At 39.1% G+C, this 19,888-nt stretch overlaps 1 protein-coding gene across 1 annotated transcript in view; it reads left to right on the forward strand.

The window, feature by feature from the left end:
* The window catches only part of NPAS2 (neuronal PAS domain protein 2), a 69,457-nt gene extending 53,030 nt beyond the window's left edge, over window positions 1–16,427 (forward strand). Inside the window, exons 15-19 of the mRNA XM_026666788.2 lie at window positions 3,195–3,329; window positions 5,561–5,748; window positions 7,291–7,380; window positions 9,092–9,269; window positions 14,987–16,427. Coding sequence (XP_026522573.1) covers window positions 3,195–3,329; window positions 5,561–5,748; window positions 7,291–7,380; window positions 9,092–9,269; window positions 14,987–15,157 — 762 coding nt within the window. The 3' untranslated portion in view covers window positions 15,158–16,427. The remainder of the gene's footprint in view (window positions 1–3,194; window positions 3,330–5,560; window positions 5,749–7,290; window positions 7,381–9,091; window positions 9,270–14,986) is intronic.
* Window positions 16,428–19,888: the final 3,461 nt, after the last annotated feature.

Genomic DNA, 19,888 nt, shown 5'->3' on the forward strand with positions numbered 1-19,888 from the left:
ACACCAGCAAATGACATGGCTCCCCAAATCAACACAGACTGGAAACGTCACACTGGACTTCAAGTATCTTGCAGTGTGTGCCTCTCCATTCTTCCTCCAGACTCTGGGTCCTTGGTTTCCAAATAAGATGCAAAAGTTGCTCTTATCAGAAAAGAGGACTTTGGACCACTGAGCAACAGACCAGTTCTGTTTTTCTTTAGCCCAAGTAAGACGCTTCTGATGTTGTTTGTTGTTCAGGAGCAGCTTGACAAGAAGAATACGACATTTGAAGCCCATGTCCAGGATCCGCCTGTGTGTGGTGGCTCTTGATGCACTGACTCCAGCCTCAGTCCACTCCTTGTGAAAGTCCCCAACACTTTTGAATGGCCTTTTCCTGACAATCCTCTCCATGCTGCGGTCATCCCTGCTGCTTGTGCACCTTTTTCTTCCACACTTTTCCCTTCCACATAACTTTCTATTAATGTGCTTTGATACAGCACTTTGGGAACATCCAACTTCTTTTGCAATTATCTTTTGAGGCTTTCCCTCCTTATGGAGGGTGTCAATGATGGTTTTCTGCACAACTGTCAGGTCAGCAGTCTTTCCCATGATTGTGATTCCTACTGAACCAGACTGAGAGACCATTTAAAGGCTCAGGAACCCTTTTCAGGTGTTATGGCAGGGGTGGGCAAACTACGGCCCGTGGGCCACATCCGGCCCGTTGGTCATTTTAATATGGCCCGCCTCTGAAAAAAAAAATTCTTCCATGGGGCGCTCTTAAAGTCAATCTTTAAGAGCTGGAAGACGTTTTGTTAGATCGCCACCAACTCATCGTTGGGAGAGGTGTAGCCCCTGAATACACAAGAAGTCTTGGGCAAAGTTCTCTGACTTTTAAAATGCATCCGTGCGGGGTTTGCCTCCCTTCATGCTCCTTGTGCATGCCGGGAGCACCTAACTGGAGCAAAAGAGAGCGAAGTTGACTGCTATGAAATGAGCACCTTGGCTTCCCTCTTGCTCCTCACAGTTGCCCTGAGCTGGTGTGGTTCTTTACTTGGGCAGCCAGACGCCCGCAGCAGCGCCCGCAGCAGCAACAGGCAGTTCCGCCCGGGCTCCACTCAGGTGTCCAGCTGGGGCTGTCAGGAGTTGCTACCGCCGGCGCAGCTCCGCGCAGCTCCAGTCCCGCGTTGCCTTGGGAAGGGAAAGGCAAAACCAGGAGCCGCTGAGCCTGAGCCTCCAGTGCCGCTGCTGCCGTTGCAAAGCCCTGCCGCGGCTCTTCCTTTTTGCCTTTCCTTCCCGAGGCAACGCGGGACTAGAGCCGCGCGGAGCTGCGCCGGCAGTAGCAACTCCTGACTCAGGGGCCTCCGAGGGAGGGGAAGGAGGAGGAGAAGGGGGGAAAGGGGGCGATTCCCAAAAATCTTGTGCTGACCCGGCCCGTCTGTCAAATTTTAAAAGTAAATGTGGCCCCGAGCCAAAAAAGTTTGCCCACTCCTGTGTTATGGCTTAATTAGCTGATTAGAGTGGGACACTTTGAGCCTGGAATATTGCACCTTTTCACAATATTATTATTTTCTGAGATTGTGGATTTGGGGTTTTCATGAGCTGTAAGCGATAATCATCTCAATTATGACAAATCACGGCTTGAATATCTTGCTTTGCATGTAATGAGTCTATCTCATATATTAAGTTCACCTTTTAAGTTGCATTACTGAAATAAATGAACTTTTGCACAATATTCTAATTTTTTGAGCTTTACCTGTATACATACATACATACATACATACATACATACATACATATATATAAACACACATATACACAACAATACACGAGCACATAATAGATACAGACTTAAGGTAAACTGTACCAAACTCAATTGCAGGAAATACGACTTCAGCAACAGAGTGGCCAATGCCTGGAATACACTACCTGACCCAATGGTTTCTTCCCCACACCCCCAAAAGTTTAACGTTAGACAGTCTACTGTTAACCTCACCCCATTCCTAAGAGGTCTGTAAGGGGCACCAATGTGCCTATTGTCCCTGTCTTAATGTACCCTTTTTATTTGTATCCATTTTTTGTATTAATAATCATGTTTATTCTTTTATCTGTTATCTAATACATATTTGATAAAATAAATACATAAATACAAATAAAATGAAGTGCTATGTGAGGGTCAGCTTGAGGGCTCTAATATAGCTAGTTCTCAATTACATTAATTTGTTTAGTGACCGTTCAAAGTTACAACGGCACTGACAAAAGTGTTTTATGACTGTTTTTCATATTTATGACCGGTGCGGCATCCTCTTGGTCACATGATCGAAATTCAGCCGCTCAGCAACTGGTTCAGATTTTTGACGGCTGCAGTGTCCCAGGGTTATGTGATCATCTTTTGAGACTTTCTGACAAGCAAAGACAATGGGGAAATCAGCTTCTCTTAACAACCATGTCATTAACCTAATGAGTGCAGTGATCCACTTAACAATTGTGGCCAGAAATATCATAAAATGGGGCAAAATTCACTTAATAAATGCCTCACTTAGCAACAGAAATTTTGGAATCAATTGTGGTCATACGTTGAGTACACTGAAAGCCCCTATATGTTAACATAAATGTGTCTAGCAGCCCAAAGTACCGGATATTAGTAGCACTGCAACATGCTATACCACACATCAATTTATCAAATTTAGAAGAAAAAAAAACCACTCTAAAACAGACCAAACTCTCCGTGCCAGAAATAGCAAGTTGAATGGCACTGACAACAGAAATCTCAATGTAGATCAGTTTTTCTTAACCTCGACAGCTCTAATATAGGTGGACTTCATTCTGGGGAATTCTGGGAGTTGGAATCCACTCATCTTAAAGCTGCCAAGATTGAAATACTGATGTTCATCCAGGAGCGCTAAAATGCCATGCCTGCTCTGTCCTGTCCACGTAACAGCTGCATTCTCTACCCCAGCTGTAACTAGGCAAAACTATGGAGAGAAGTCGGGCTCCAAAAACTGTTAATGCAGGGTTGAGCCCACAGAACACTCTGTCCAGCTGAGCTTGATAAACCCAGGCCCACTTTATTCTCCCATGCTGGCCAATTCCTTCCCACGAAGTACTGTGAGTCCCTGAAAAATGACCAGAAGGGGATGCATGTTTGAGATCCACAGCTTTCATGATATTGACTAAACCTAGTAAAAAGAGACTCAGAAATCTTTATTTCTGCCCAGTTTACTATGTTCCAAACCATCAAGAACCAACTTGAGCAGCGGACTCGTATATTGCAAGCCAACATTCAGTGGCAGCAGGAAGAGCTACAGAAAATCCAAAAACAGCTTTGCATGGTACAAGATTCTGGTATACAGGTAAGCAGAATACCCAAAAGTAATGTATTATTTAAACAAATTATTTTATCCAGAAAGTTGCAGTTACTGAAGTGAAAAATATGCAGAATACAATATTTATCATGAGATTATTTGATGGATGACACATACACAAACACATAGACATACACACATATATTCACATGTATATATACACACTGTTATTTATATATATATATTATTTATAATTTCAGGGAAGAAACATTTACTAATAAATTTCTAATAAAGGCTATATATTTAATTCTTTCTTGAATATACTGTTACATTGGTTCCTACAATATTCTAATATTTGATCTTAAGAGTTTTGCATGCATAGTTGTTCACAAAGGATCTTTATCCCAGGTCAATCTACAGTAACTTCATTCTTTCCTGTTTTCTATAGCTTCACTTTGTTAGAGATTTGCAGTTTCTAAATTATTAATTATTCATCTTATCTGTTTTAGAATAAATAGAAAATAATTCATAATAAAATACAATACATTTGAATTTAAACTTGAACTTGATTTAGAATAAGAGATTTCATATTTTCTCGAGAAAAAACCCTTTGTTCTAGCCTCAGATGTGTGATAATGCAATTTGCCATGCAATTCTAGTACTTAATTTGATAATAATAAGAAAACTGCTGCTAAATACTAGATTAGGTGTGCTGTTTATTTATTTAAGGAAATTTATATGTAAGCTCCTCCCCACCCCCAAATCATACTTTTGATGCGTACTCTCAGTGAGTCTAGGAGGCTTAGAAGGCTAAAACCCCAACACAAAAACCAATACGCCCTCATGACAACAATCAAATGCCACTTGATGTTAATAATCAAACTATCAATCACCACTTGATAGGCTCGATATCACTTTGGAGGTCTCAGGGCTGTTGGAAGGACCATGTCTTCAGGGCTTTGCAAAAAGTGTCGTAATGGTGGACAATCTTATCTTTTAGTGATGATATTTCACAGGAATATCCACCATGGAAAAGGCCCTTCTTGGTTCCGCTTCTTAGGAGAAGGGGCTGTCTGGTGGTCTGGTGGGTCAGGTAGCAAATTGGCAGCCAATGCAGGAAAGCTGACACCTGTACAAATCTTTGATAAAATTTTCCATTATAAAGGGACATTTAAACTATACAGAAATGGGGTTTTCCTATTGTCCTTGTTTGTATCGGCAAACTTCCAGTAGGTCTAGATTTTCTTCTTTGTCTTTGCTTCTAGAACTTAGCTGCAACATGGAATTATGCAGGGAAATAAAGTTCTCTCATATTGTGTGGAAAATAGTGATATTTTTGTGTTACTTCCAGATTATAACATTAGACTTGTAAGAGATGCACAAAGTGTAATGACTTCTTTGAGAAAGAATGGCGCTTTAGATGGCAATGCCAACTGACTATGGCTGATCTGAAAAGAACTAAGCAGGATCTGTTTGGCTAGTATTTGGAAAAGAAACCACCCATTACTGTGTACAAAAAGTTGATATGGGAAAAAGCAGTGGCCAATTTCTTCCACTTGGGTTTACCTATGAGAAAGAACTTGATTTTATGAAAATATTCATGTTTTGGTATTATCTTTGTACTGTGAAATAAACCCAATACTTATTTTTGGTTGATTCTGTTACCCTTGATTTTGCTAAATGCCAGGGCAGTGAACAGATGCCCAGGCAGTTGGTTCTTTTGGATCCAGAGACAATGAGGACTCCAGTAAATACAGAGATCTTAACCTTTATTATTAGCACAAGGAAACAGATTTTAATGCATAATATAAAAAGCATGCATACCAAGCAAGATGATACCCAAATCTTTTATAAGCTGTCAGGAGCATCTTCTAAATAATGACAGCAGAGACACCCCACGAGCGACCAGTTTCCGCAGCCCCCATTGCTGTGTTCAGAAGCTCCCAACAAACAACAACCCTGGGGTATTTATCAAAACTTGGTACCATGACTTCTGCTGCGGTCATGAGACCTAATCTTGACTCAGAGACACATGACTCTGGGATGGGAATTCAAAGTCTGAGGTTCCCATAGTTTTGCAGCTATGTGAAGATTCCATTCTTCCCCCTTTCTCTTTTATTCAGCAATCAAATGAAAAACAGGCAGTTTAGCTCAGAATAAGCTCTACGCTTCCAGGCTTTTCTCAGTATGAAGGAGAAATCAAATTATGTCCCTTAACTCCTCAAAATAACAAAGGTTTTTGGCAGAGTCACCGCACCTTATTATTTAAACTGTTCTAGGATAAGAAATCTGTGAGTACCTCAGAAGAGATTCAAGAGAGTTGTAATTCTTCTGGCAATTTAACCTCACCCTTGAGCAATACTTCAGTGCTCTCACCATCTTTGGCTATAGCACCATCTCCTGCTATTTCACAGGATAGCAGCCTCCAGCACAGCCTTACAGATATGGGCCATGATCGACAACTAAGGTAAAATAATTGCAATAAGTGTGTGGCTTTCTTTTTTTTTAAGACAAATATCCATCTTTATTTGCAGTAGTATAGTTACAGATTTTATTAGAGGTTTAGATTATTACTGTAACAGACATAATAGACTTACATGCATAACCTATCCTGCTATTTCGTTTCATGGTAAGCAATGCTATGCAGAACACAGAAAAGGTATTCATTTTTATAAAAGTGATGCTACAGGTAAAAATCATAAATATGTAGGAAGTTATATTCTTTCAGCAGGAAGATTTTTAAAAAAATAAAAACTAAAAAGAACTAATATTTAGAAGGAAAAAAGAAGAAAGAAGAAAAGAGCAAAGACAAAAATGCAAAAGATGTGAATTTTAAAAATCTCCTGAATTATTATATGTAATTGAGTCCAAAATTTTCTGGCTTTCTACATGTCTACCAAGCATGTAAAATGTATTTCCTTTTTGATTACCTTTCCAACATAAGTTTAAGAAAATGTTATATATTCTATATAGTTTTTCTGGTGACATATACCAAAGTTATATCAGGAAATTATATATATTGAAACATATACAAAGAAATTCATTAATACATTTTTTATTTTTGATCTATAAGTTGACATTAGCAATTCATCTAATTTTTATATGCAAAAAATCTTATTTTATATTCCTTTAAACTCATTTTAGAGTGCTCTCTAATAAATAATTCAGATGTACATAGACATGCATTTTTTTAAAAAAATAACTGTATGATATAGAAACAGAAAAAATATCTGCCAAAAATATGTGAATTGTATTTTAGTTGCTTCACAGTGCGCAATACAAGTTGCTTCACAATGCACAACAGCAAAACAAATGTGCATATAGACATATATACATGCATACCTAGAGAAAGTGCTAGCATTAGCTTTCTAAGCAACTTTCAACCCTTGCAAAAGTCACAGCTTTATTGATCTAAGAGAGCTGCTTCATGTGAGTTGCAGAGCACTGTACAGATAGTCCTCACTTAACAACTGGCTGCTTAGGGATTGTCCAAAGTTATGACAGACCTATCTAGAATTACTTATAACCCAATTTCAAAGTTCTGACAGTTGCATCCTGCCTGCAATCATGTGGTTGCATTTTGGTTGCTTGGTAATCGGCTTGTATTTATGGCTGCCTGCAGTATCCCACAGTTGTGTGACCATGATTTTTGGCATTTTTTTTGCTGGTATCCAGAGTTTACTTTCAGTTTCTGACAAAAAAACATGCATTGCAAAAAATGGGTTTGCCTAATGACTACTGCAAAAAAGGTCATAAATTAATCACACAATTTTGAACTCCATTATGGCTGTAAGTTGAGCACTTTCTGTAATAGAATTATTCACAATGCTCTGTTTCACATGACTGCATAATGTTCAGATATTAACCTTCTGACTTTCTAACATGCAAATCCAAGATTCATTCATTCCTTTTTTCCTTTTTTCCTTTTTTCCTTCCTTCCTCCCTCCCTCCCTCTGTTCAATTTATTTGTTCTGGCATTAAATATGTTCTTTAATTTCTGGTTGTCTAGACTGCTACTTAGTCAACCTGTTCAGCCAATGGTGCCTGGATCCTGTCATGCAAGGGTGACAGATGTTGATGCAGCTGGACACAGCGAAAAGTATGTCTCCTGAAACTGTTGATGGGGAAGTTTCAAAATGTATGAGAGAAACAGCATTCACCATTAAATCATGAATCTACATCTAATTTAGTGATGCCACATAGACAAAGCAATCAGTAGTTATGGAAAAACAGTTTTAGTCCTTATGCAGTACCTGCTATACATTAAACATACAAGTGGTTCTTGTTATCCATGGTTCTGTGTATGTGTGTCCGCTGTTGCTAAAAAGACACCAGACCTCAGAATCCAAAGGGAAGATTTTAATGGGTCTGCAATTTTGGAGTTAGGATTTTGTTTTTCTGCGCTTCTGCAAAATGTTGACAGGTTTTTCCTTATGCTTAAAAAATATTTTTCTTGTCTTGATAACAGTGCTTGCTCACTGGACTAACTCCCATAAATAATAAGATAGCTATTTGTGTAGTTCACATCCTCCTTACCCCACTTCCCATTTTAAACTTTTAAAAACCAACTGTCCAGGTAGACTTATTTTTGTCCTATTTGAATCATGTAGTAGTATCTTTTTGTGTGTGTAAATTGGCTCAGTTATTGTTCTTAGATATGGCCTTAATTTGTGATATATAAAAATATATATGCTGCCATAATAGAACTATACAAGTAGTAATTTTTTTGATGTCTTTTACTCAGTATTGACTTGTGGCAAGTACCTGGACAAATCTCTGCAATTTTCTTGTCAACATTTCCAGAAGTGGTTTGTCATTACCCTCTTCTTCCTAGGATTGAGAAAGAGTGCCTGGCCCATAGGATTTCATGCCTAAGGGAGGACCAAAATTCACAGTCTCCTGGTTTCTACAGTTATGGTCCACCTCATGGTCTTTGTCACATGATGAATGGATCTGGGAAGGCAGGGCTGAGATGAAGTCATGCTTTAGCAAAAAAAAATTTAAGTTGAGGTTTATGTTTGGGCAGAATAATATATCCAGGCAAGATGTAAATTCTAACAGAACAAAATCAAGATCATTAAAGATTAGATTCATAATGATGAGGCACATGGCCCAGGAAAGCTTCAAGTAAAACTGCTACAGAGTCATCCAGTGCAAATATTGCTTAGCAACAGGCTTATCAATTTCAGTCACCAACAGACCTGCAGTTCCAGTTAGGAACTGAAACCTTTGTACAGCTTGCATATAGCAGTTATGTCTGTAACAATACCTGAACAGCATATGACCTTGTCACAACTAGAGGTTTATGTAGAAAACATGTGCTTCATAGGATGAATTATCCAGGATATAGTAATATCTACGGTAACCTTCTGGAGAAAATAGCTCTCTCCTACTGATAACATCCACAACAACTCTTCTTTAGTCTTTTGAAGATGTTTTTCCTTAATTTTCTTTGTATTGCCCAAATCCTCAATTTCTAACTTAAATACTATTCCAGTTTCCAACTCTTCTACCTCTGAATGGAAGAACCAGTTGTCATCTTATTAGCACCAAAACAAAAGTATCATAATGTTAAATCAGTTTCTGAGTTTACAACATTGCCATCATTCCTGCTTAGCTTCTGTCATGCTGGGAGACCTGCCGAAAGGATTTTAGATACGCAGATTCTTCATAAAGGGTAGAAACGGATAGGGTTAGTTGTTTAATGCTTCATATTTTTATCTGTTGCTCCTGACAGATAATCAATAAAATTTAGATTTTTGCCGTGCAGAGTTTTTACTGAAAAATCACAAGACTGTTTCTTTTCATAGGTATTTTCAAAAAATACAATCTTGCCAAGGTTTGGAAGCACAAACTTCCAGCAACGGTACACCAGTGGTGCTTATGAGACAATCAGGATTGCACCCAGGATTCTCTGGAGTATCACCATCTCAACCCTCATGTTTGCAATCTATGCATCAACATCTTCCACAGCAATGCTACCTTCAGGTGGGTTGGAACAAATATACTTTAATGTAAATCTGATTTGAATGTCCTTTTAGCTGCAGGGGCAACAGAAAGCTCTTTTAAGAAAAAGTAATAATGTTTCTTCATTGTTCTTCACTGCTGTATAAGCAGTGAAGGGGATTGATTTCTTTTTGAGTTGCTAAAATTGAGCTTGGCCATTAGCAATAGCGTTTCGGCTTATATACTGCTTCACCGTGCTTTACAGCCTTCTCTAAGCAGTTTACAGAGTCAGCATATTGCCCCTAACAATCTGGGTTCTCATCTTACCAACCTCAAAAGGATGGGAGGCTGAATCAACCTTGAGCCTGGTGAGATATAATCAGCAGTCAGCAGAATTAGCTTGCAATACTGCATTCTAACCACTGTGCCACCAAAGCTCTAGTTACTGATTAGTTACTGACTTAATTACTGACATCAGATTAGTTTCTGACAACATCTGCCAGTACACAGATATTTTGGGGGCATGTTGCTACTGTATAGGAAGTCCTCAACTTACAATAGTTCATTTAGTGACTGCTCAAAGTTACAACAGCACCGAAAAAAGGGATTTATGATTCTTTTTCACACTTATGACCATTGCAGCATTCCCATGGTCACATGATCAAAATTCATGTGGCAACTTGACTCATGTATGACAGTTGCCATGTGCCAGGGTCATGTGAACCCCTTTTGTGACCTTCTGACAAGCAAAGTCAATGGGCAAGCCATTAACATTCACTTAATCGTATTACTAACTTAACTGCTCTTAACAACTGTGGGAAGAAAGCTTATAAAATGGGGCAAAAATCACTTCATAAATGTTTCACTTAGCAATATAAATTTTGGGCTCAATTGTGATGTAAGTAGAACTACTTGTCTATGCAGGAAAAGCATCCTATCTTTTACAAATAATTCCTATAGCAGACTTATTGCATATACCAATTCTTGAGTTATATTATATATCTATTTTATACCATATTGAACCCAAAGTTTTATTTATATTCATTGTTGTTTGATTTGATATTATGCCTGACTGCATTTAGGACCTTTCTTGACCTACTGTATATCTTTTTTTAGTATGATACAATTGGAGTTTTTTTATTGCATCAACACAATCTCATTTAAATTAGTCTTTTATATTAATCTTTAACCCAGTGGTTCCCTAACTTTTTTCAGTTGGTGCTACAAACTGATCCTCGGTGCCCCCCACCCAGGGGTGGGATTCAAATTTCTGTGGGCGTGACCTAATTTGAGGGCGTGGCTTGCTGGTCATGTGACTGGGTGGGCGTGGCTTGCTGGTCACGTGACTGGCTGACGTGGCTTGCTGGCTGGGCATGGCTTGCTGGTAACATGACCTGGTAGGTGTGGTTTGGTGGTTATGTGACTCAGTGGGCGTGGCCAGATAATTGGCAAACTAAATACAAGTGGTCCTCACTTAATGGCTGGTTGTTTAGCAAGTGTTCTAATTTATGACTGGCCTCCCCAGAGCTACTTGACCTGTTTTTGGAGTTTTGACAGCTATGCGCACACACACACACACTCCCTTCTAACCCTGCTGCAGCAGGTCATTACACTACAATTGGCAAAGCATCTCTGATCAGATTCTAGTAGTGAATAGAATCTAATCAGAGATGCTTTGCTGATTCTTGTTGATTTGTTTTATTTGTATTTCTTTATTTTTATGTTGCTGAACTGTATTGACATGTGTGCACAGCCTAGAAGCTTTTGTGATTCTTTGCAGCAAAAATTACTGACCTCTGGCTTTGCTCTACTTTTCAAACACGCCGCCACTGCCATGTTCTAGGTGCTGGCCCCGCAGGTCCATCCCACTGAGCCCGCTGCATCGGAGGGACCTGTCCAAGCAAATCCGAGTGAAGCGGTGCACCAAGTCAATGGGGTAAGCCTGAGAGAGGGAAAGAGAGAGAGAGAAAAGAAAGAGAGAGAGAAAGAGAGAAGGAAGAAAAGAAAGAGAAAAGGGGAAGAACGATAAAGAGACAGACAAAGAAAGGGGGGATGGAAGGAAGGGACAGAAAGAAAGAAAGAAAGAAAGAAAGAAAGAAAGAAAGAAAGAAAGAAAGAAAGAAAGAAAGAAAGAAAGAAAGAAAGAAAGAAAGAAAGAAGGAGGGAGGAGAAAGATAATGAGATATCTATTCTAGTCCAATCACCTGCTCCAGCAGGGTTAGAAGGGAGTGTGTGTGTGTTCTTGTAATTTACCAGTACATTTTGGTTTTGCCTTCTTCAGAATTGGCACTGTAATACATTGGGGAAAAGTAATTTTTTAGGGTGGAGATCTGGTTCAATGGATCCTGTTTAAAGCCTCAACAAAGTGTGAGAGCTTCCTGATAGTCTTGACCATGTTTCATCCATGAAACCTTTAATAGAAGCCAAAGATGTTTCAATGTGGAAAAGGGCCTCAATCTAAACTAGGCCTCATTTCAGTCTGATGTATCAGGTTTCTCTCTCTCTCTCTCTCTGCCTGCAGGGCTGATGGATGGATAGAGAGAGAGAGACAGATAGGTAGGTAGGTAGATAGATATATTGGTAGGTAGGTAGGCAGGCAGGCAGACCTTTTGGATGGATGTATGGATAGATAGGTAGGCAGGTAGGTAAGTAGATAGATATATTGGTAGATAAGTAGGTAGGTAGATACATTGGTAGATAGGTAGGTAGGTAGGCAGGCAGGAAGACAGACAGACAGAGACCTTTTGGATGAATGGATGGATAGATATGTAGGTACGTAGGTACGTAGGTAGATAGATCTATATTGGTAGGTAGGTAGGTAGGTAGACAGAAAGGCAGGCAGGTAGGTAGGTAAGTAGGCAGGCAGGCAGGCAGGCAGACCTTTTGGATGAATGGACAGACAGACAGAATGTGACAGCGGCGGCACTTTGGGAAAGTAGAGCAAAGCCAAAGTGACTTTCCCAATGTGTTGCCGCCGCCGCATTCGACGCCATTGAGCCCCTTGCCCCGCTCTGGTGCAACAGTAAATGGGATGAGCCTGCAGTGCCGGTGCCTCGAACTCCCCCCTGCCACCTCTTAGCGCTCCCCTTCAGCAGCCGCTTCCGAGTAGAGCCCGTCCCACCTCCTGTAATCCCCAACATCGCTTTGCACAAACTTCTAGCCTTGGTCCACCAAGCAAAACCTCCCGACACTCAACTCCACCAAGAACGCTCAACATGCCGAAAGGCCCGCCCTACGTAATTCCTGCGACACAACTACAAGGCGGCGCATGCGCTTTTACCTCGCTTTCTTGGGAAGACCTTCCTTGCAGCTGGCTTGACCCGGCCCATGTGGGGACCTGTCACGGTTCAGTGTAGGCAAGACTTCTGGGATGGGAAGGGTGAATCCTGCCTGCAGCTGCACTGCGCTGATCTCCTGTGCCTGCAAAAAACCTGCAGCCGCCGCATGTTTTTTTCGGTGCGGCTGGACTCCAGCACTCCCCCTTGCCTCTTAGCGCCCCCCTGAGGCATCCCACCGCCCCCCAGGGAGCGGTACCACCCACTTTGGGAACCACTGCTTTAACCTATGTCCATCTATAATGTATTCCAATTGCTATATTGTGATGTTTGCATTCAGAAATACCCTTTCTTTGTTCAACATACTACTACAGGTGCTTATTCTATTGTAATCAAAATATTTCTTATCTTCAGATGAAATAAGAGACATGTAGAAAAATTCCTAGCCAATGCCTGTACTATGATATTCGTAATGACTGCCAGCCAAAATCCTCTATATATTGCAGTAACTTTGAATAATATTAACACTTTCTAAAATTTAAGTATTGTTTCACCAAAATGTTAACCAATGGTTCAGATAATTCCGCATCTATATACAGCTTAAATGATAAAGGAACTCAAGCAAGGTTTTCTTATCAAACAAAAATGAACAGAGAGCAAAAATCTAAGTTTGTCAAGAATAATCCATACGCTTACTATTTATATTCTCTAATACCATCTTTCTATTAAAGCTATCTAATTTTGTAATCTATCATACAAGAAGGATCCTTTGGATTTATTTATTTTTCTAAAACAGCACTACTATGTCTACAAAAATGTTACATAATCCAAAGGACATCTGCAAAGGCATTTTGAGCAAAACTATTAAGAATGTAATTCATGAACTCCCTTATTCTATATTTCTATGCATATAGCTTTTTGTTATGTTTATAGGAGGTATAGTAGTTGTTTTCCATTCTTATTGATTGATGAGAGGATTAAAAAAAACCTCTTAAGCAACTTATTCTAATTAAAGTTTTTCTTTTATGTTAATATGTATTTTATTTTCTGAATTCTTACTCTTTAAACTCTGTCTCCTTTATATTTAAAGATTTCAATTGATTTAAAATAGTTTCATTTTGAAGTACATTTACTTACAGTATTCTACTAATAGTTCAACATTTTAGCATGAGAGCAAAAAGAAAAGCATTCTCTGTTAGACATAGTTCAAATTAGTGGTAGTATTCGACTGGTGCTGCCTGGTTCTGGAGAGCCGGTAGTGGCGATGAGCAGTGGAGACTGAACCGGTTCTCTTCACTGTTCTGTGTTTGGCCCACCTGCCCGCCCAGGCTCCCATACTCACTTTTATGGCCAGAATTCAAAGTGCAGCTGCTTTGCGCAGCACAAAATAGCACCGCACGGCAGCTGCTGCAGTGACCACAGGCTTGCAGGAGGCGTGCGCGTGCACGCAAAGTGTGCATGCGTGCAAAGCGCGGCCACCAAGCCACGCCCACCGAACCGGTGGCAACTTTAGTTGAATACCACCACTGGTTCAAATGTTTCTAAACGTAGGAGGAAGCTAACTGTAAATTAGTTTCAATACTGTATGTGTAGCTATAGAAAAATTTGGTCATGTTTTATGTACATCATGCAAGCATCAATATGTTTGTTTATTTTTCATATTTTTTTAACCACCCACCTCCCTTAGTTTGTTATCTGGAACAAACTGTTTTAATGTGATTATTGTGCAGGAAAATGGGACGTGTACATGAGGTCATTATTTCTAAATTTGACTTTAGCACATTGTCTTTGTCAAGTGCACTTCCTTTTGTTTTATGCATCATAATAACTTCCTTGTTCCTTTTGTTTTTTCCTTTTGCTACGTGGGAACTCCCAGAATGATGACTTGACTTTGTTTTTGATATTATAGCCAGTAAGCTGGTACTTAAAATAAGTCATTTTTTTCATGGTGAACTTAAAGTAGAAGATGATATGAACCCACTTTATCAATAATAAAGTTTATTAATAGATACTATCAATCACTGGGCATAAAACCCATTTAGTTTTTATAACAAGTTTGAAGTGTTTAATATGAGATATAGGTAATAAGGCCCGAGAACTCAGTTGGACTGATTTTCCAAATGTGTATGCACTTGAAAAGGCAATTAAACTGAAATATTGATGCCAAACAAGATTGTCGTAAAAAGATTAGAGCTGTTACAAAATATAGTAGAAAACTACGTCTGATACAAAATAGAATTTAAGAGAGATTCCTTGATGACATTGGTTAACAAAAGTCATATTCCCTGTTTACTGTCGAAGCCGTTGATTAAATCAAAGAATTCTAGTTTAATTAAGCCTTTGGTCTATAATCATATCAAATCTGGACCATGATTAGTATAGTCTAATAGGTAAAAATCACATATTTTGCAATAAAAACTGAATTCATTATTTTTGACTTATTGAACCATTTTAACTGCATTACATTTTTTTTCTTACATGTAGGTACAGCCAGCAAACTCTTTGCACAGGGAACAAGCAGATTCTCTGCCTGCGACTCCCTACTCTCTACAAGAAGGAGGTATCGAGTACCACCACATGCCAATGAAGCACCAACCTGCTGCCAGACGTACCATGAGTTTATCTGAAAATTTAAATGTGCAACATCGGCAGTAGATTCTGTCTTCTCTGTCAATGCACACTTAACTTTATTAGTGGGAGGGGAATGTTTGTGTTATAAAGAATACTAGGACCTTGGTGAAATAGTGCAATAAAATGGAAAGGGAACATTTTGCAGGTATTTGCACTATTTTGTGGTTATGCTATGAAATAATAAGACTGTGATGTTTTGGATTCCATTTACAAAGAGTGTTTCACAGTTATGTGGGAGCATGAATGTAACACTTGTTTGCAACATCTGAATGGAACTGTCTCTTTTCCTAGGAAAGATGTACCTAATTTAAGGTTTTTCATACTGTTGCTACACATATTCTGAAAACCTTGATAGATGGAGTCTAAAATGCACAGCAATAATGACCACTAATACTTATATGTACCAGTACCTGGTGTGCTAACTGGTACATTTTTTCCTTGAAAACTCAGTTGAATAGTTTAATCAGAAAGTGTTCTGACCTCTCTACAAAAATCAAGAAGTGGGAGAAACACTTGGCTTTCATTGTTTAATTTAAAATGAAAACCATTGGTTAGAAAAATATATTCAGATTTTATTTTTTATTATGGCTAATTGTTTATTGTTTTGCACAACTGCACAATGAGCATTACTTGGCACTTTGAATTAGGAAAATTCCTGTTTCAGCAGCCAAATAAGCAGTGAGATACCGTAGATCATGCTGTCATTTCTTTAGAACAATCAACACATCTTTAGTCTGTACCCTTTGGACTCATAAATTGCAAGTATTAAGTTATTGTCACCCCACCCAATGTTTCTACTGTCAAGAAATTACAATTGACAGCTTCCTTTTCATTTAGTATAGTATAAACAGTTAACCTAAGCACAATCATGCAGCTATTTATTCCAACATAAAATCACACTGTCCAAACTCTTTATATTTTTTTCTCATAATGGAAGTGTTTCTTCGCTAGTCACAGAATAAACATCTGAAGATTATGCACTGTGTCACAGCCCGTTAAGTGGAAAAATGCTGCAACATATCTAGTTCATGATTATATTTAAAGTGGAATTTTCCTTAAAGCGTTGCACTTTGTATGCTTTACATTAATGTTTCTAAGAGATATTTTATGTCATTATAGAATAAGTAGTGTAAAAAATGTTGTTGTTAAAAAAACCAAAACCCCAATCAATTTCTATATAAAATAAAAGTATATGAGAATATGTGGAGATTATTATATGTATGGAAGATGAACTGCTCTTAGTTTTTTTGTAATAATTTTTATTAGAGTTTGCAAATACAAAGACTAATACAAACTGAGAAAAATATTAAAATTAAAGAAGAGAAATAAAAAGAGATAGAAAAAAGAAAATTAAAAAGGAAGAAAAAACAAAGATATACGAAAGATGACCCCCCTTCCTCCAGATAGTATAAATAACTTCAGTAACTTAACTTCAGTAAAAAAAGTATCCTTTCCATATCTCATCCCTTAGCAATAATCAAATTATAAAAGCCCATCATTCATTTCTAATCAGCAAAAGTCTATTAAAAGTTACCAGAAATAATAACATTTCTATTTTAATTTTAATGAAGCTACTTTATATTCCAATTTATCACTTTATCTAAGATGAATGTTTTTTAGAATCCTTGTTTTTAAACTTTTTTTATGGGTGAGAATTTAGATATAGCAAGACAACTTCACAGTTATAGGTTTAATACACCTGTCTACAGTATGCTCTTGGTAAGACATATGCTCTGATCAGAGACATAAGACTGCCAAAGTAGCCTGTGATTTGTTGTAACTTGGCCATTGCCTACGGCTTTCATCCCTTCTGACTCTCTTTTCTCAATCCTGTCCCTTGAAAGCAGCATTCACAGTATTGTATTCAGCAAGGTGAATAAGTTAACTATTCAGTGTGTAGTACAACATATACAGTATGTAGTGAATGCAGGTGCTCATTTACCAAATAGTAACTTACTAAGGCATCTAGGAACTATTCCTCTTTAGCTTCCCCCCATACAAGAGAATTATCCTACACTTCTGCTGTCTACAGATAACCCAGTTATACCTATTCAATGCCATTTAAATGTCTGATATTTAAAGGCCGATAGGATAACACAGGTTGTCCTTAGTTAACAACAACTTGTTCAGCAACCATTCAAAGTTGCAGTGGCACTGAATGAGTGATACTTATAACTAGTCTTCCTGTGATTGTGATCTGAGCACTTGGCTTGCACTTATGCTAGTTGCAGCATTCCCCAGTCACATGAGCAATAACCTCTCCAGAACAAAGAAGATGTAATTGAGATTATCCATGTGGCTCTGGGCAGCAGCTTCTCATGAGCAGACTGTGGAAATTGCTGCTTTTAAACATCTATACCTGGTATGGCTTACAATTGGGACTATATTAAGCTCATACTCACAAAACAGCCTTTATGGATATTAAGTTAACCCAAGCCTTATATCTTAATCATGCTTTTGATTTTTTATTTTTTTTTGCATATAAAGACTGTTCAGCAAAGTTTTATTATATTCATTGTGAGTTTCCACCTCCTTAAAAAACCATGGTGTGAATTTGATTTTTGATTATATTTGGAGGAAAAAGGAATTTACTAGGTGGATATTGAAAGTTGGTAGATTAAGGGGTAGAAGGATTTGTAATTATAATTTTGAATTATTTAGAATAGATTTTCTCAATGAAAAATGGATTGCTTTAATTTTTTTAAATGATAAGGAGAACTTGAAGGCTGGACACTAGAACCAGAGGATAAAGAACAAAAATCATTAGGCCATTTTTTAATAGAATGAATCACATGATTAAAAAATTGTCAGAGCTTATTCTACTGAAGTTGTAAAACCAAATGAAGTTGTGAAATTTATTTGAAGAGGATTTAAATGTAATACAAGTGGATCAGATAGATGACTCATTCTTTAAAGATGAGCAGGTATTAAACCAGGAATCTGATCTGGATGTTTTTTTAATCTGAATAAACAAAAGAGGTTTGCTAAGATTTGGAAGGAATTTTTTTAAGTGACAAAGGATAATTTTATTTATTGATATAAATCTGTTAAAATTTTGAAGGATTTTTGCTTTGAAACACAGATGAGCAGCACACTACCTCTGAGACTTTTTAAAAAAAGGTTTAAAGAATAATTCTAAAAATTAGAAAAGATGTACATGGTAGACTTTTTCAACCATGGTTAAAAGAAGAAAATAAATTATATTTGGTTGCCCTGATTGGACATTTGCTGACAAAGATGGAGTTATGTACTATTTGGATCTTATTTTCCTTATCTAAGAGATGAGACATGGGGAGAAGAGAGATTCTGTTTTATTTAGAAGTAGTGTTAAGTTATTAAAATTATTTTTACCTGCTGAAGGGGAAAGTTATTTCTTTTTTCTTTTTCTTTCCCTTTCTCCTTTTTTTAATTACACCCACCTTTCCTTTTATATTTTTCTGTTTGTATTTTTGTAGTTTGTATTGACTTTTATTCTCTTCATGTATAATTCTTAATAAAATTATTTGAAAAAGAATCTTAGGTCCAATAATCTGTAATCAATAAAATTATTTTGAAACTGTTTTTTCCCCTGCCTGAACTAACTACTTCTCTTCATGTTCACTTGACACCCACTTTATCAACTGGATTTATCTTCTTCCTATGTAACAAATCAGAGTAGATTACGGTAACACAGTGGTTCTCAATCTGCAGACCCCTGGATGGGGCACAATGTCATAATGGCCACAAAGGCTTGAAAAAATGTTATGATTTAAATTAGTGATTCCCAAAGTGTCCTCTGGGGGGCAGTGGGATGCCTTAGGGGGATGCTAAGAGGCAAGGGGGCCAGCAGGTGGGTGCTAAGAGGCGGCAGGGGGCATTCGAGGCGCCAACCCTGCAGGTTCACTCATTTGACTGTAGCACCGCTCCAGAGCCGGCACCTCCAATGCGGAAGCGGTGGCATGTTACATGCCGCCATGGCCGCATTCGACATGCCGCCCTCCTGCCGCCTCTTAGCGCTCCTCTGCTGGTCCCCTTGGGGATGCTAAGAGGCAGCAGGGGGGCGTTCGAGGTGCTGGCTCTGCAGGTTCACTCATTGACTGTAGTAACGCTTTGGAGCCGGTGCCTCCAATGCGGAAATGGTGGCACGTTATGTGCCACCGCAGCCGCATTTGATGCACCACCCCCTGCCACCTCTTAGCGTCCCCAAGGGGGCTGGCAAAGGGGTGCTAAGAGGCGGTAGGGGGGCATTCGAGGTGCTGGTTGGCCCTGCAGGTTCACCTATTGAGGCGCCGGCTCCAGTGTGGTGCTATAATCAATGGGTGAACCTGCAGGGCCAGTGCCTCGAACGCCCCCCTGCTGCCTCTTAGCATCCCCAAGGGGGCCAGCAGGGGGATGCTAAGAGGCAGCAGGGGGTGGCACGTCGAACACGGCTGCGGCGGCACAATGTGCCACCGCTTCCGCATTGGAGGCGCCGGCTCCGGAGCGGTGCTAATCAATGGGTGAACGCCCCCCTGCTGCCTCTTAGCGCCTCTCTTCCGGCCCCCTTGGGGACGCTAAGAGGCGGAAGGGGGGCATTCGAGGTGCCGGCCCTGCAGGCTCACCCCATTGACTGTTGTACTGCATCGGAACTGGTGTCTCGAATGCGGCAGCACATTGGGAAAAGCCGCCACCACCACTTTCCCAAAGTGCTGCCGCTGTCGCATTCTGTCTGTCTGTCCATCCATCCATCCATCCATCCATGTTCGAAGTGCCGGCCCCGCAGGCACATCGGGAAAG

Source organism: Notechis scutatus, chromosome 5, assembly GCF_049901735.1.
Source record: "Notechis scutatus isolate UNSWTSFEM ecotype Mainland chromosome 5, rNotScu1.2, whole genome shotgun sequence".
Classification (NCBI taxonomy): Eukaryota; Metazoa; Chordata; class Lepidosauria; order Squamata; family Elapidae; genus Notechis; species Notechis scutatus.